The following is a 16,733-nucleotide window of genomic DNA, read 5'->3' as shown; positions in this document are numbered from 1 at the left end:
AACTACAGAGTTCAGCACAGAGTACCCTTGACAAAAGTGCAATGTGCTGAAACAGGGATTCTGACAGACACAAGGCACATGGGAAGTCGCCAATTAATGTGGCCTGTTAGCTGTATCACAGCTCCAGAGGTAAGCTTTCCTCACTAGTGCATGCAGCCTCCCACACCAGAAGCTTAAAGTTCACTCAGAAGTTTACTCTGTGTACGTCCCTCTTCCTCGTTATTCACTTTTTGGATACCATGTTCCCAGGCAGACTTTATGCAGTGTCACTTTGAATGCCATTGTTTAGTTAGCTTTAGTTGTATCATAACATAAAACAGGATCCTCCCTAGTAGAAATTCCCATTAGAACCTTCCTACTAGTTTCTCAGTTTCTGTTGGTCTTTGTTGGGTTTTAGTGGGCTCTTCTTTTAAGCTTGGAGGGCGAGCAGCCCAATGCTGTAGATCCACTGAATTGTACCAGAACCTTGTTGGCCAACTAGGGATCAGTAGGAAACAACTGAGCATTTTAATTGGAATTTCCACTGGGCTAACGACAAACTTGACAGAGAGACGTACCAGTGATAGAACTAGTAACTGAAATCACTTGCATTCCCTAATCAAAATTTTCCCTGCCAGTCCATCTCCTCCTCTCTCTGTACAGTGATGTATCACAAGAAGTCTCTACTAGTGACCCTCTTGAAATATCAGTCTTCCATGTGTGACATGCATGCTGTCCTCATTGGCTAAAGGAAGCAGATCAAGATTACGCAGAAGGGATTACTGAGGTGAGCTGAAAGGTCGGCATCTCAGCAGTATTGCTGCTCTCATTTTTTAATCAAGAGGATTTTTTTAAAACAAATGAATTTCAAGACAGACTAAATTTTGGACCTTTCAACTTTGACACTGGCTCTTTAAGAAATAATTGCCAAACATTCTACAGTGTCTTTTTGGTACATAGAATTGCCATACTAGATCAGACCCAAAATCTATCTAGTCAGTATCTTGTCTCTGACAGGACCCAATATCAGATGCTTCAGAGGAAGGAGTAAAAGCCCCGTATTAGACAGACATGGGATAATCTGCCCCCCAGAATTGGTCTGTTCCTGATCTCTGATAGCTAGAGGTTGTCCTGAAGTGGGGTTTAATATCCTTTCCAAAACATTTTTGTGATCATCAATTGTAATAATTCTGGGTGTTCATGATATCCATATAATGGCCTATTCCTTTTCTCCAGTGTGAATTGCTTTAGCCTTCTTAATTTACTGTGTATTTTAGTTGGAAAAAACTCTATCACATGGTGCATAAACTCAAGAAATATCTAGGCATGGTCCAGTGCAATTTATAGAATCAGGCACAATCATTTTGAATTAATCAAATCTAATTAAGGCAGTGCATTGTGGGCTGTGAGGTTAGAAATAAATACTTGCCTAAAGCCATTGCAATGATAAACGACTGCAACATATTCAGGGCAAAATCTCACCCTTGTTTTAGGATTATCCATATGTGGGGAGAACAGAGTGAAGCAGTGGTGTCACTCAGCTTACACTAGAGGTATCCTGCATACATTGCATTGCCTTGCCTTTAAAAGCAAACATGTGCCTCCAGCTAGTGCAGGTAGCTGCATACACACTAGCCAATTGAGGCGGATGGGGTGGGGATGGACAAGCTCCCAGGCTGGCAGACCACATCTCCTTATAAAATCAATATTAGATAAGTATTACTGTTATTACGTTAGCAAGACAATGTTGCCAACTCATGTAATTTCACCATGAATCTGGCAATATTTGGTGGTGTTCTTAAAGCAGCCGTGTGAATACATGAGAATCTCTGCTTTCCTGTTAAAGGGAAAGTAAGTTTGTAGCCTTCATGGTTGTGTAGAGCTTTGTAAATGTGAACGGGGTGAACCCAAAAGGCTCAGAAACCATAAGGTAATGAAAAAGAGCTCCAAATACAATATTCTTAGACGATCGGGTTGGCAGTGCTGGCTAGGTGTCTCTCCAGACACATCCTGTGCATCAAAGAGAGAACCTGCCCTGTCACTTACAGTGGAGAGAGAAGCTGGTTTTGCTCACTTTGCATACCCACCCAGAGTGGAACCTTGTCCTTACCCTACAGAACAAACTGTTAAAACTTTGCTCTCTGCTGAACAATTGATAAGATGTAAAACAGTTCATTTTTAACTATCGTACATTTGCATTTACAGAAAAAAAGCAGCTCACGAACGGTAAACTGGGGAGCATTGCACAGAGGCTGCTTTCAGCTTCAGGTGCTGTTACACAGCTGAGCAAACATGCCTTGCTCCTTGTATATTTTTTTTTTTCCTGGAGAAATGTTGGGGTCCAGGATTAGACAGTGGTGGTTATTTAATTTTAAAATAAATGTCCAGCATAAATATAGGCACAACTTACCCAAATCTGTGAGGAATTGTAAGGGGGTGGTAGTGATCCTGTATTGTTTATTTGAAGAAGCCCCACTATATTAATGAAAACTTTAATAAATATAATATTTTACCCAAAGCCCTTTAAACTGGCTTGTCCCTCCCCTGTATTTCCTTTCCCGTCATTGCTTGCCAGCAGGGCGAGCCACCGCCTCCTGCCCAGTTCATTCAGTGATGTCGCGATCCAGCATTTGCAGTGTCACAATTCATTGCTGTAGAGCTGATGCTGCAGCCTCAGATGGTAGATTTTGAAATCGCTGCATGAACAGCCAGGAGAAGCAGGCAGCTTTTAAAGGAGAGTTTGTGGACTCAAGTCCTGTACTGAATATCCATATACTCAGACTGAAGGTAAATCAGTAGGGGAGTAATGCTGCATTATTGTGGTGAAAGCTGGGATTCTCCACTGGTCATGTTCTTCCTGTTAGATCTTAAAGTGAGAGCCCTTCTGCCCATCTCTGGTGAGTAACCAGGTAGAAATTAATGATTCCATGGCATTCTATATAATTTTCTTTAAAAAAAAAAAAAAAAAAAAGTAGGAAATAATCTTCTTGACCTGGTCAAGGATCTGTCCTAATTAGAGCAGTGAAAATCATCTTAGTAATAAAGACTCTATAACCAGGTCAAACTCACACTGGGTAAAATTTTCCAAAGCACTTACGTGACTTAGGGGCTTAAGTTTCACTGAAGATCAGGCTCCTGCATGCATAAATCCCTTTTGAAAATTGAATTTAGGTGCCTTTGTCGTTTAGGTGCTTTGGAACATTTTACCCCTGGTTTCAGATTTTGATAAACTCAAAGTTTAAGCCAGGTCCGCTGCATCTAGTTTCAAGCAAACCTGGGTCCAGTTACATTTCAGGTGGAAATTGCATGCAAGTCAGTGATTTCACATGTATCAATTCAAAACCCAGCAGTAAGTACCGCTTTAACTGAGTTTCTTTTTGAACGCTGGGTATGTCTCAAGTGAAACTCATAGTGTGCTGAGCCCTCCCTCCACTCCCCACCAGAAGAAAAGACTCCTACAGACTTCTGCAAACTGAAAACATTGGTTTCCTACACATAGCTAGTTCTTACCCTTAGCTTGAGTGTGATCTGGGATGCATAATGGGTACTCAATTTGCCTACTTAGTCACTGTATTACAGCTAACTCATTCATTATTTAAGATCTAAATGGAACGGTATAAAACAATATCACATTTGGTGAACTCATGATTACCCGGGCATGGAGAGGAGAGAGGGTGCTCTTGGTTTGGCATTTTGGTTAGTTATGTAGGGCGAAACTCTTCCTTTGGATTTAAGCCCATTTAGAGCCATGTACATGCATCTGAAGGCAGAATTCGGCCTTACGTATTAAAGTCCTCAGTTTTGCTGTATGTTTCTAATGGGTTTAAGAAATGATAGACTAGCCATCTTAGAACACAAAATTTGGCTCTTAGGAATGACCTTTGTTCTCGATGCAGCCCAGCTACAAGGGGATGGGCACTTCCATAAGCATTGTGGTGATGTGTACAATACACACAGTGATGATGTGTATAATAAGCAGAAGCCTGAACTGACATTTCATATGCATAGTGCATGCCACATTCTAGAAAAGAAATAATAGCCTTATTTGATCTTCCCAGCTCCGTTCTCCACCTCCGACCTTCAGGGGTGGAAAAGATACCTGCTTTGTTCTTTGGGTTCTCTATTTGATGTGAGATGGATAAACTCTCTCCCTTGTAAAAGTGTGCTTATCCTGAATAGCATGAAAAGAGGAACCATCCATGCTAAGGCACATATTGCTCTGCCTCGCTACTTAGTTGCCATGTCCATTTTCAGGTGAGAGCCATATTGCTCTGCATATTGCGTGCATGATTCTTATTGGCGCATCCCTTCCAGCAGGTCCCTGAGCTGCTCAATCTATCATCCTTCATTAGGAAAGCTATTGGCAGTTAATTAAGTGGTGATGGACCCAAGCCATGAAACTAATCAAAACGAGTTCGTATATAGTAACCTTCAGGCTGTGAACGGCTGGCTGTCGCCAATGAGGAATGTCACATTACTTTTTCTTCCCCCTTGTGGGCTCTCTCTTGGATCTGTCAAACCAGATTTGGACAGGAACCAGAGTGGCATGGAGAAATTATAACAAATCAGGAGCAATACGAGATGATGAGCAGGTAGAGGGAGTAAGAGAGTAGGTTTGTATGTTTCAGCACTGTTTCCTCTTTTGGACAGAGGTGCCAGAGAGGAAAGAGAAGCATCAGTGATCTTCCTAGTCAGAGAAAGAGGAATGGCCTTGACCCTGTGCCTGTTTGGCTGGATACTGGGAGGGTTCTTGAAATCTTTCCCCATTCCCAGCAAAAAAGAGACCATTTGAGAGAGTTATTTTTCTTGGTCTAGGAGTGCTCTTTCTCAGACCTTGTCTACACTTGCGGTGATGTGAAGGATACATGTAACTACAGGCTGCAGTGAAAGGCTGTGGTTCACTGTGGTGTGTAGCGGCGAAAGGCTCCAGCAGTAGGGAGGCAGTTGGGACACTATGGGGCTAAAGATAGACCTGGAAGGCGCTGCTGGGCATACAGAGAGCCTTGTAGGGTATATACCTTCGAGTTCAGGGCATGCTATGCCTATGCAGGGCTGCACTGTCCACACCGCTGTTTATACAATGTGCGAGCTGCGCATGCAGGATCTGTACTCTACAAGCGACCCGAAGTGTAGGCCGACCCTCAGCTAACCATTGATTTAATTTCTCTACTCCAGATTGTCTGAAAGATCATTCAGACTACTTTGGAGGAGATCTAGCTTTCAGATTTACTTTTAACAATTTTGTGTGCATTCAGGGTTCTCTGATGTCATTTTTTTTAAATCAAAACCTTGGTGAGATTGTTCAGATGAAATAAACTTGTTGTGTTAGCCCAAACAGGATATTCAACAACCTGACAGATCCTTTTCTTGTAGCAATAAGGAAAGGATTTGGCATTTAACCTCTTGAAATTAAACCAGTGTGAACTTCAATAGCTCAGTCTTATCAGGGCTTTGCTATAATAACAAATTGTGAAAAAGTGTAATCATGTTTCCAATGTGACCTTGGCAAATCTGCTTTCTTCTGTGATGTAAGAGAGATTAGGTGATCCTAAACAGATGTCTGTTTTGAAAATAATATATATATAAACTGTATATGAAAGATACAATTTAAAGGAGCTCTATATAACAAGGTGTTCTATTATGCTGAACAGTAATTGCTCTTGGAGGTTTGAGCTATTGATTTATTGGTGGGGGTTCAATTTCAGTGTAAAGACCTGTGTTCGTGATTTAATTGGAGTGATTAATAACTCACTCACAGGGCCAGATGGGAATCAATATGGATTTCAAACAGCAAAAGTAGTACGTTTTCCCATATAGTGTAGCAGCTGATAGTTTGTTATTTACACTTGCTAGAGTAATTAAAATCACAAGATTCCTTGATATACAGCAGGGTTTTTGTCTTTTTAAAAGCTTCAACTTATTGAGTTGAATACTTGGGTTTGCGGTAAATATTTGTGTTTGTTTGGGATTTCTGGTCAGCTCCTTAATAACCTATATATCCTGCTTCATATGTACCACTTCAAAGTAAGATTGTGCCTACAATACAGTACATGCTGCAAAAGAACCTTTACCTAGTAAACACAAGATGCTTGTATTGTTTTGTGGTCAGGGCAATAGAATGCCTCTTACGTCATTGCTTTTCAGCTAGCTGGCATCCGCTTAGGAGCAGGACTGAAGGGATTTAACATTGCAGTGTTTGATCCAGTGTTATAGTCCTGGATTAAAAGACAGCATGAAGCTTCCAATCTCATTACAACCCCAGCATTCGCAGTAGGTACCTGGGCTGCAAATCCAGCTTCAATTTTGCATTGAATCTGTGCCAAAAGCAACTTTACTGTGAAAATGCAGCGTGACTCATTTTTCTGAGGATTTGAATGGTTTCCCTTGTTCTTTATGCCCTGGCCCCAATCCTTACGTTTGGTGCCCATTTCCAGTCGGCTTTTCCAGCTTCAGAGTGTCGTCGTGCATGCTTGCAATGAACATGCCTGGATATAGCACTGCAAGCTTGAAATCTCCAGGAATAAAACACCCCATTAAAGAGCCATAAAGCAGCAAATCAGCATCAAGTCCATAGATCTGAATGCTGTTAGGAAGCATTTCTGAAAAGAAAAAGAAAAATCTCCTTTGTTCTGGAAGTTTTTCCCAAAATCCACACAGCTGGTTAGGAAGCAAAAATGTTTAGCAGAACATGGTCTGATTTTATATAAATGTTTCTCAAGGAAATCTTTCACATAGCAATCTAATAATGCTAATGGGATAAATTCAGCATGCACAGGCATTTAATTGTTCACTGTTAAAAAGGTAAACCCTATTAGGAAATTAGGCTAGATTGCAGTGTATATAGGGCATATGATATTCACTATTTCCTAAACCACTTTTCTGAGTTAGTACTTCTGTGCTGGTAATGCAGTGACTATGTCGGCAAGGAAAACTGTCATTATGCTCCTGAGGGAGGTGGTCTATCCAGTTTTGAATTAAAATGTTGGAGAATCGCTACTCTCACACTTGTGGGTCATCAGCTCTGTGTTAAGACTTTGAGATGCTTTCCTTATCATACTGCACTGCAAATGACTTTAAATGATCTTGCTTTTAAACTTGGGTGCTTCAGAAAAAACGGTACGCTTGAAAGTTAATTCTGAGGACTGAGCTGACTGCTTTTTGCCACTGTTGCTTTCTTCCAGTTTGAGAAGCTGAAGGCTTGTTACAGCCCCAACATACAGCAATCCAGCAGGTTAAATGACTTGGGCAACACAGTTTATTAAAACTGGCAAGTGCTCGCTCCAGTTCTTTTCCTGATAGTCAAGGCTGTCTGCAAGAGTAATTGATAGTGGCAGCTGTTCTAAGGGTGTTTTAAATTGTGGCAAGACGATTTGACTTGACAGACAGCTCTGTACAAATGAACTGAGTGATAGGGGCTGAATCCAACTTGATTGCAAAAGGAACTTCCTGTTGAAAGACGGCAGCAAAACTCATTCACCAGAGACGAACTTTGGGAATCAGTGGCAACAACAAAAAAACTTCCCTCTCTCCTTTGTTCCAGTGATGCAGGCTCAAAGCAAGGCATGGGGATTTGTGCTTATATTTGGCCCATTTTCCCCTATGAGAAGAGACTTTCATATTATTATCTGTTGAAAGTTCACTAGGTGCCTGGTGTGTTCTGAAGAGCATGCACCTTGGAAGTACGCTCTTAGCATAATGGCATTGGCATGGGATAACACCAGCTAGCCTGTGGAGCAGATCATTAGAGTCACCAGGGAGATTTAGTCTTTGCATCATGATAGTAACAGTTCACATTCTATGGCGCCTCCCATCCAAGGATCAACATTAATGAATTAATCTGCGTGGCCCCATTGAGGTAAAACAAGATCACCCCATTTTTACAGCTGGAGAGCCTGAGGCATAGAGAGGCTGCTCACAGTAACACAATGAGTTAGTCACAAAGTTAATCATACTGCACCCAGATCTCTTGACTCATAGCTTCGTGCTGTAACCATGAGGACACCTTTCCTCAGTTAAACTCAGTGATGATATGAAAAAGATGAGATGTTATCTCAAGGTGTGAGGGCATATAGGTTATGTTACTGCATAGACTTAGTCCCTCGGTAGTAGTGTGCAGTTTTACCCTCCTACAGGTCACTTCTCTGTTATTGGCTCATCATCCTTGCCTATATTTCTATATTAAATACATTTTACATATGTGATACCATTAAGAAAAAAATCTGTATTTTTAGATATAAGTTGCCAATCTTTATTTTCTTAACAGTGAGTTGCAGTTATTAGATATATTTGAAGGTCCATTTATGTTGGGCAACTTCTACACTTTTGCTCTGATAGCCTGAAATATACAGACCAAGCAGGATAATCCATGGTATGTCTGATATTTTAATTAGTGCTATCTTCAGATAGTAGCCTTGGGGCAAAAATGTAGAAACGAGCAAAAGTCACTTCATTATCTGGAGTTGTCACTTACATAGCTCTTCTTATCTTCTACCCACTTTACAAACATCAGCTACTGTATTGTGTCCCAATGCCAAAGCAAAATGTGTTGCACCACTACACACTTATAACTATATATTTGTGCTGATGATGTTACATATCCACCATACGTAATGCTGTACACATACAAAGCACTATTTAAAAATTGTGGTGTAGCTTGATTAATTCGGCTCTTCCTTTGGATATTTTCTTTGTTCATTCCAGTTGCTGAAAATCTTGTTTTTACTTGACTGATTCCTAATGCAATGAGTTCAAAAGCTCACCTCTGTGGCTCATGAACTCATTTCAATATATATGTCCCATTAACTCTTGTTACTATGCTTCCACACATTGCTTGCTTCAGTTACAGTAACCATGGTGTTCGTATGGTTGAGGAGTAATAATAGCTATCATGGGTTAGGTCTGTGCTCTACAGGAATGATGGGAGTGAAGTGATGGGTGTGCAGTTAGATTAAAATAGGTTGCTGTTGGAGTTTTTTTTATAAGATGCCCTGGAATGGAGAGAGTTGGAGACTTCTCTCTCACGTTATCCCACCATCCTTAAGTTTTGATCTCACAGAAAGAAAGTGCAGAGGGCTAGAGAGCACGTCCAAATGACACCACTTTCTTATTTCAAGAAACAAAGGAAAGATGCGCAAACGAGATGAGATAATTTCCAATCATATCCTACAGGAGCTGACAAGTTCCTTTCCATAACAACCTGCAGCCACAAAGAGCAAGAGGCAGAGCAGCCGGTCTGGAAATGCTGTCGCCCTAAGTACTGTTTGTATAACAGCAGCCACCTGTTGGAGTCCTCAAAGCAGACTTTGCAGATTTAATCCCCTGCACTTGAGCAACACTTAATCAGCTTGAAAGCAAATTCTTGTAATAGAACAGGTTTAATTTGTGTTTGGGAGTTTTTGTATTGTATTTTGTTTGTGATGGTGTATACCTACATCTTGGATGCCAGTGGGGTTGGGTGGAGAGGCAATTTTTTTTTTAATTTATTCTCATAACGGATTTTAAATCCAATCAGATTTTACATCAAGTATGTGCAGCAGGTTCATCTGGGCTCAGATAAACCCTTCAGGAGTTTACTTTCCACTGCACAATCAGTTGTGTGTGTTGGTCGACTGTCCCTCTAGGACTTTAGAATCTTCAATCGATAATACTATATATGCTCACAGATTTCCTGAAAGCAATAGCATAAGCCCTCACTACTGTTTAAAAATACAGACATTTTCTTCTTAGCCAAGTCAAATCTGAATAGTGCAGTAGCACACTGCTGATATTTTGCAACATTGCAAGTACCAGTTGCAGGTGATCAGGCAGACAAGAGTTACCAAAATGAGATCATTTTTATTTCCTTTGTTAAGCCAGTTTCAATCATGTCCTCCTCTCTTTTTCTCCACTCCCCCCACAAGAAGCAAGGTGTGTTTTAACTGTCTTATTAACAGAGGAAAACTCTCTTGGTGAAAGAAGTCCCATGAGCGTGGTTAGAAAATAAACAAAGTTGGCATACTGAAAAGGGGTAACATTGTGCATGGTGGGGAATGGCAGATGCGTTCCAGCCTTTACGTACCATGGCTGAAACATGAATCATTGTAAATGTCAGATTTCCTGTGAAAGGAAGAGCTGAACTGACATGCGTTCAGCTTTAATTAAGCTTGAGTTATTGGAGCTGACTGTCAAGTCTTAGGCAAATTGGCTCAGCCTGTTATCATTAAGCATGAAAATTAACTACTCTAGGACTTGGTAAAAATAAACACATTTTTGATGCTAGAATGTTCCAGTGTGCTATGGTGAATCCAGGGCTTGTTATGGGAGGCCGGGCTTGGTCAGGTAGGTCTGTATGATCGAAGGGGACTGAGGTATGTGACCCCAGTGCAGAAAGTCTGAAAGAAGATATAAGAGGCCCAAGGAACAATTCCACATGTGAATAGCAGTCATCTCTGATCAAGTGAAGGCAACTTGTGCAGAAGAGGTAAAAAAAATTCTCTTAGAAAGAGAGTGTGAGGTGGAAGGTCTTTTAGGTGTTTTGCAGAGGAAAGCTCTGAAGTTCTGGATATTGTTCTGGATGGACAATGAAATCACTTGAAAGAATAAAAACCCAGTTTTCTAGTGGAGCTCAATGAAGTTGGAACAAAGCTGATTTAGTTCTCCTGTGCCACCTGAATGTACATGAACACACATGTAGATCAAGAACAGAAGGGGGAGTTTTGGTCAGGAATTTTCTTAATAATCAATAAGTCTAAAAAACAAAGTAAAGCATTTTGGAGGGTTCGTATGATTTTAGTAAGATGTCCCAGGTAGTGACTGGGACCTCTTACTATAAATGTGGGGAGAGTTATGTGTACGTAGCTGGGGAGGATGCAGGAAGGTTTTAGCGGGTGATAAATGGGTATTGGTTTTGGGCACGAAGCAGAGAGAAAAAAACACTGTTTTGGTTAGTATTGGCCTGGATGCCCCAGGAAAACAAAGACATTGCTAGAAAAGTGGGACATCTGTTCACTCTAAGCATAGTGTGTATCCTGTAGAACCAGTGTTCGGGGCATACCCAAGGGAAATTATTCTGCAGAGCTAATGGTTGCTAGTAGCCCTATATACATCTCTGGTGAGAAGGGTTCTCCAAGTACACCTTTCTAGTGGAAATACATGTGTGTTGTACGTCTAACAAAGACACATGACTAAGACTGAGATGTGTCTCCATTTGGGTAAAAGTGTCCTATGTTCGCCTGACTCTGTCCTCCCTGCCAGAGACTAAATCCCTGGATCTGAGCAACCCTGGTCTTTCAGCGGGTATGGAATCCAACTTCCAAGCTGGGGTCTGGATCCAAATTTCACACTTTGCCTGCATCTCAGTAACAAACTGAAACAAAAGCATGGACCCAAACACACCCCATATCTGAATATTTGGGCTTGGACACATAGGCGGCGGGTGAACATGCTATTGGGGAAGGCCAGCTCCCGGCCCTTCCCTCTCTGCCCAAGGCCTCTCATAAGAAGAATATAAGAACGGCCATACTGGGTCAGACCAAAGGTCCATCTAGCCCAGTATCGTGTCTTCTGACAGTGGCCAGTGCCAGGTGCCCCAGAGGGAATGAACAGAACAAGTAATCATTAAGTGATCCATCCCATCGCCCATTCCCAGCTTCTGGCAAACACAGGCTAGGGACACCCTCCCTGCCCATCCTGGCTAATAGCCATTGATGCACCTATCCTCCACGAATTTATCTAGTTCTTTTTTGAACCCTTCTACCTTCTCCCAGCCCCGGAGCACTGGGCAGGCAGTTTGGCCAAAGCACCCCCAACCCCAGGCTTTTGTACACCAGCCCCAGCTTGCCTTTCCCAGCCTCTGTGCCACAGGAGAGAAGGAAGGGAACTAGAAGCAGGCAGGAGGGGGCTTTGGGGCAAAACATGGGCGGGGCTACACAAAGCTGTTTGGGAAGGCACAGCCTTCCCCTGCCTACACTACTTGCTACCCATGCTCGGACCAGTCTCTGCTCTCTTCTAACCACCTCTCTCTATGCTTTCAGTTTTACTTATGTGCACCTACCTACCTGCCCACCCCCTAGTAAATCAAATACATGAAGAGGTTTTATTTCAGCACGCTATACTACAGTTATTAAAAAATGGGAACGGTGATAACCAATGATCGTTAGACCCATCCATCCATATATGACCCTCATTACCATGGATTCTGGTGTATATGGATTTCTCCCTGTAACTCACACCAGATCTTTCCTTTCTAAATACTTATATGTTTGTACTTGACATGGGGTGAGGGGAAGGAGAGTCTCCTCTCTCATGCCTGATGCTTTCCTGCTGCAAACAAATATGTATCCTAGTGTTTTCATTAGGTCTCGAATTGTTCTCAGACAAAAACTGAACACAGAGAAGCATTTCAGTGTTGCAGTTTGAGAGATGTGAGTTGCCAGTAAGAATTAGACACGTGACCACAGTATTCTACAGCTGATTGGTCATTTCAGTCAGCAGGGAACTATAGGCTTTTGCTTTGAGAAACTTGCAAACGAGATCTAATGCTGGAACCACAGGGAATCAGTAGTTGTGTATAAAACTGGTCGGACAGCTGCTTTTAATGGAACAACTCATTGATGTGTTTTGGATCCAGTTGATTTATTTTTTAACTCAGCTTCATTAACTTTTATGGCGCCGGTGTGTTCATTAGTCTATATTGCCTATAATTACACTGTCTAAAGTTTAACTCTGAATGGGCCTATTGGATGGAATGAGCTAATAGGATTTCATAGAACCTATGGTCAGGAATGGAACATGAGTGTTTTTTATGGGATGCCTCTAGATAACCATGGGATCTATAATTGTGAATATGCGTCCTTTGAAAAGCATATTGGGTGGCATTCTGGCCCTGTTGAAATCAGAGGTAAAACTCCCATTGACTTAAATTTAGCCAGGATGTCACCCATTGGATTTAGATGCATTAATAAAAATCGATGAACTGTTAGATTAATGAAAATTTAATTTTTAGAAATAAGTACAGTCACTTTAAGTATTAACTACAAGAAAATCTATTTACCATTATCTTTAAGTCCATAAACCAAATCACATCTGAAAAATACAGTGAAACTGACTATGTGTAATACTTTATATAGTAATTGATTTGGGACATCACTAGATTGTCTCAAAATGGGGATCAGCTGACAGGGGTTTGAACTACCATTTGATCCACCTAAAGCACTGGAATTTCTTTGGAATTCCCACTCATTTCTGCCACTCGTGAGTTATGCAGTCACAACGCTTCCCGAGCTCATGAGAATAGCTTGTTTATTTCAGTGCCTTTGTCCCACTGTATTCTGGAGGGGTGTGTGTGTGTGTGTGTGTGTGTGTGTGTGAAATTGGCTTTTGCCAAAAGAAGGAGGAAAATAATCTGACATCACCCTGTCATTGGATGTATATTTTATAAATACAAAATGATTTGGCATATTACAGGGAAGCAGAGAGCTTGATTCAATACTGCCTCCCTCTGGTTTCATGCCAGTATAACTCCAGTGAAGTCACTGAAGGCAGACAGTGATGAATCAGACACAAAGTAGAATAAGTAATGCAGAAATCGCTGCATGTTGTGTGCAGCTGTTCCCACACTTCATACATCATGAATATATCTCAGTGCTACCCGGGCTCTTTTAAAAGTTAAGAGTTAAGGTAATTTCAGAAGTGGAATTTGTCCATGTTAGTGCTGGGAGCATGCGTGGGTGGGTGTCCGTGTCCCTTTCTCACGTGTTTCTCTGTCCTGTTCTCTCCGACATCTTGGGTGGGCTGAAGATTATAATAAATAAAACCCTAAAATTATTTTGATATAATAAAAACATGTACAGTAAACTTAACACTTATAGATCTAGTGGGGTGCATGTGTTGGAGAAGCAAATGAATGGCAGACTTAGTCAATGGAAGGCTCCTCTTGAGATGAATTATGGAGCATCCCTGCACTTCAGGGATATGTACATAATGTTAAAAGGGAGTTATCTTTGGAAATTGAGTATTCAGCATGTTGCATGTGGTTTCTTGTCTTATTTTAGGTCTTTTTTTTGTATTCCTTGGTCTGATTTTTTGTTGTTGTTGCTGCTGTTTAATCCCGTCTACTGGCTTGAGCTTCAAACTTCATTGGAAAAATGAAGACACAGCATTTTACTTGGAAAAAATCTGTGAGGAATTTAACCCATTAAAGAAGCTCATTTTGATTGGTACCTATCAGCTATTCATTACCGTATTACTTATGATTTTGGCATATGTTACAGCAGTTAGTATGTTCTTTGATATCCACAGAACATTTAGGGTGAACAGGACTGCCCTATTGTGCTCATTGTAGGTTTTCCTAGACTTCTTATGTTCCATCTTCATATGTGAATGTGCATCCAATGAACAATCATTGTGCCATCCTCTCTCTCATAAAGGGCCTTGGTATTCATCTCAGAAAGCATGCTGAGGGGTGTTAAAGCATGCTCTTGCAGTGATTAGTTACCATCCCCATAGCTATGAATGGCAAGATATACCAGACAGGTTACCTTGAAAGACCATTGAGAAAATAAATAAACCGAAACTCTTGTGATCAGATTTACGGTTGTGGGATTTATCATCTATTCCAGGAAATTAAATTTGGTGGGAGATGCATTAGCAGTAACTTGAGAAGCATTCCTGCTGTATTTAGTGTTCTACAGTCGTAGTAAGGTTATATGTGCTTTGCGTCAAGCACCCCCTAGACAATACTTTGATCTTTTACACACACTTGAACAAGTGCCATGTGCTGGACAGACTGACAGACGAACATACCATCGTGTTGTGATGATACTACCACAAGCTAAATATGACTTTGTTCTTACCGGGCAAATATTCTGCAAAATTGGAAAATAAACAGGGATGCTTCAATATGTCACTTTTCTTCTTCTTTTTCTGTAAGGTCCAACCTTGACTGACAGACCTGAAGCGAAAGCAGCGACCATCCCCAAGGTGTCAGGGCTAGAGCGCAGCCGGGAACTGAGCACTGACGTGCCCTTCGTGCTGCCTATTCCCAGCCCACAGCCAGTTGCTGCTGTTGTGACTTCCACGTCTTCTGCGCCCACGTCAAGCGCCAGGGCAAGCCCGCTGTTGAAGAAGGAGCCAGTGATCTCAGCACCAGCGCCGCCAAGGCTCACACCCCAGCCGCAGCCTCGACCCCAGTCACAACCTCAGCCACGACCACAATCTCAGCCTCAGCTCATACCTGAGCTTCGGACCCAGCCTCAGAATCACATCCCTCCCCCTCTCAACTACCAAGTGCATCACCAGGTGGCCCACAACGGACTCAATATCAGGTAGGGGAAAGGGTGCGTGCATTGCTCCTTTGTGAAGCACTCAAACCCTGCTTCCAGGTTACAGTTAATTGAAAAGGTATTAAAATCTCTGTAGAATAGGCCATAGGCTTTCTCATTTCCTGGGAAAGGTGCTCTACTTGTGAGAGGCATTGTGTTCCTCTAGGCCAACACCACATAGCCATGTATTTCCAGCTGTATTGGGTAGCTGCATAAAAGAGATTGTGACTAGAGCTTCCCTAATGAACAGGGGTTGTATGGCTGTGGGGCAAAACTTTCTAGGTCCAGCTTCCAGTGCATTTGCAATTTTTTCCATCAGAACCAGTCAGCAGAGGACTTTGTACACCTCTACCCTGATACAATGCGGTCCTCGGGAGCCAAAAAATCTTACTGCGTTAGAGGTGAAACCATGTTATATCAAAACTTGCTTTGGCCTTGAGCATTTCCGTTGTTAATAGTCACTTCCCGCCCCCTGACTGACCCCTCAGAATCCCCGACCCATCCAACCCCCCCCCCCACTCCTTGTCCCCTGACTGCCCCCTCCAGAGACCTCCCGCCCCTAACCATCCCTCCCAAGACCCCACCCCCATCTAAGTCCCCCTGCTCCTTGTCCCCTGGCCGCCTCCTCCAGAAACCCCACCATCCCTAATCACCCCCAGGACCCCACCCCCTACCCAACCCCCCTGTCCCCTGGCTGCCCCAACTCTTATCCACACCTCCGACCCCTGACAGGCCCCCCGGGACTCCCACGCCCTATCCAACGCCCCCATCCCCTGACCACCCGGCCCCCAGAACCTCCGAATCATCCAATCCCCCATCCCCTGACTGCCCCCTGAGACCCTCTGCCCCTTATCCAACCCCTCGGCCCCGGCCTGGCACCCTTAACACAGAGCAGCATGTCGGAGACAGACACGCTGACGTGCTGATCTGCCGGAGCACGCTGATCCGCCCCCCAGAGCGCTGCTGCACCCACCACGTTCTATCCAAATCCGTGTTCTATCGGGGTAGCGGTGTAATTGGGAAACAGTGTGGGTTTTCACAAAACCATTTTTTTCCCCCGGTAGACTCCAATTGCAAACCCATAGGCAGTCTTAGGATTTGGCGTGGTCACGTGTATTCATAGGACATCGGTGTAGTTTAACTGGTTCACCAGAACTATTGGGAAAAAAACAAATTCCACACCCCATTTGGACGTTTTTGCAGGGAGCACAGTTCAAACTGAGGGTGCATCAGCTAACAGCAGCTTCAGAGTACGACTCTCCGTATAGAGCAAAAAAGATACTGCAAAGTAACATGTTCACCGTAGCTCTAGGGCTGGCACAAGGCTCAGTTTCTCCTTCAGATAATTTTCATCCAGTAGGTAAGATGCAAAGATTCATATTTCTTGAGTAGAAATAAAATGGGGGTGAGCTTGGCGAGAGAGGAGTCAATGTACAGGAATAAACAGGGACCTGG

The 16,733-nt window shown here is 42.6% G+C and overlaps 1 protein-coding gene across 28 annotated transcripts in view; it reads left to right on the top strand.

Annotated features, from left to right (window-relative positions):
* Positions 1 to 16,733, top strand: part of FBRSL1 (fibrosin like 1) — a 733,202-nt gene that overhangs the window by 682,839 nt on the left and 33,630 nt on the right. For all 28 annotated transcript variants that reach the window (XM_043529090.1, XM_043529079.1, XM_043529089.1 and 25 more), the window contains one exon: positions 14,888 to 15,281. In XM_043529090.1, coding sequence (XP_043385025.1) covers positions 14,888 to 15,281 — 394 coding nt within the window. The remainder of the gene's footprint in view (positions 1 to 14,887; positions 15,282 to 16,733) is intronic.

This window comes from Chelonia mydas, chromosome 15 (assembly GCF_015237465.2).
Source record: "Chelonia mydas isolate rCheMyd1 chromosome 15, rCheMyd1.pri.v2, whole genome shotgun sequence".
NCBI lineage: Eukaryota > Metazoa > Chordata > Testudines > Cheloniidae > Chelonia > Chelonia mydas.
The sequence above is the reverse complement of the archived record's forward strand: the minus strand, read 5'-3'. Positions and strand labels throughout refer to the sequence as shown.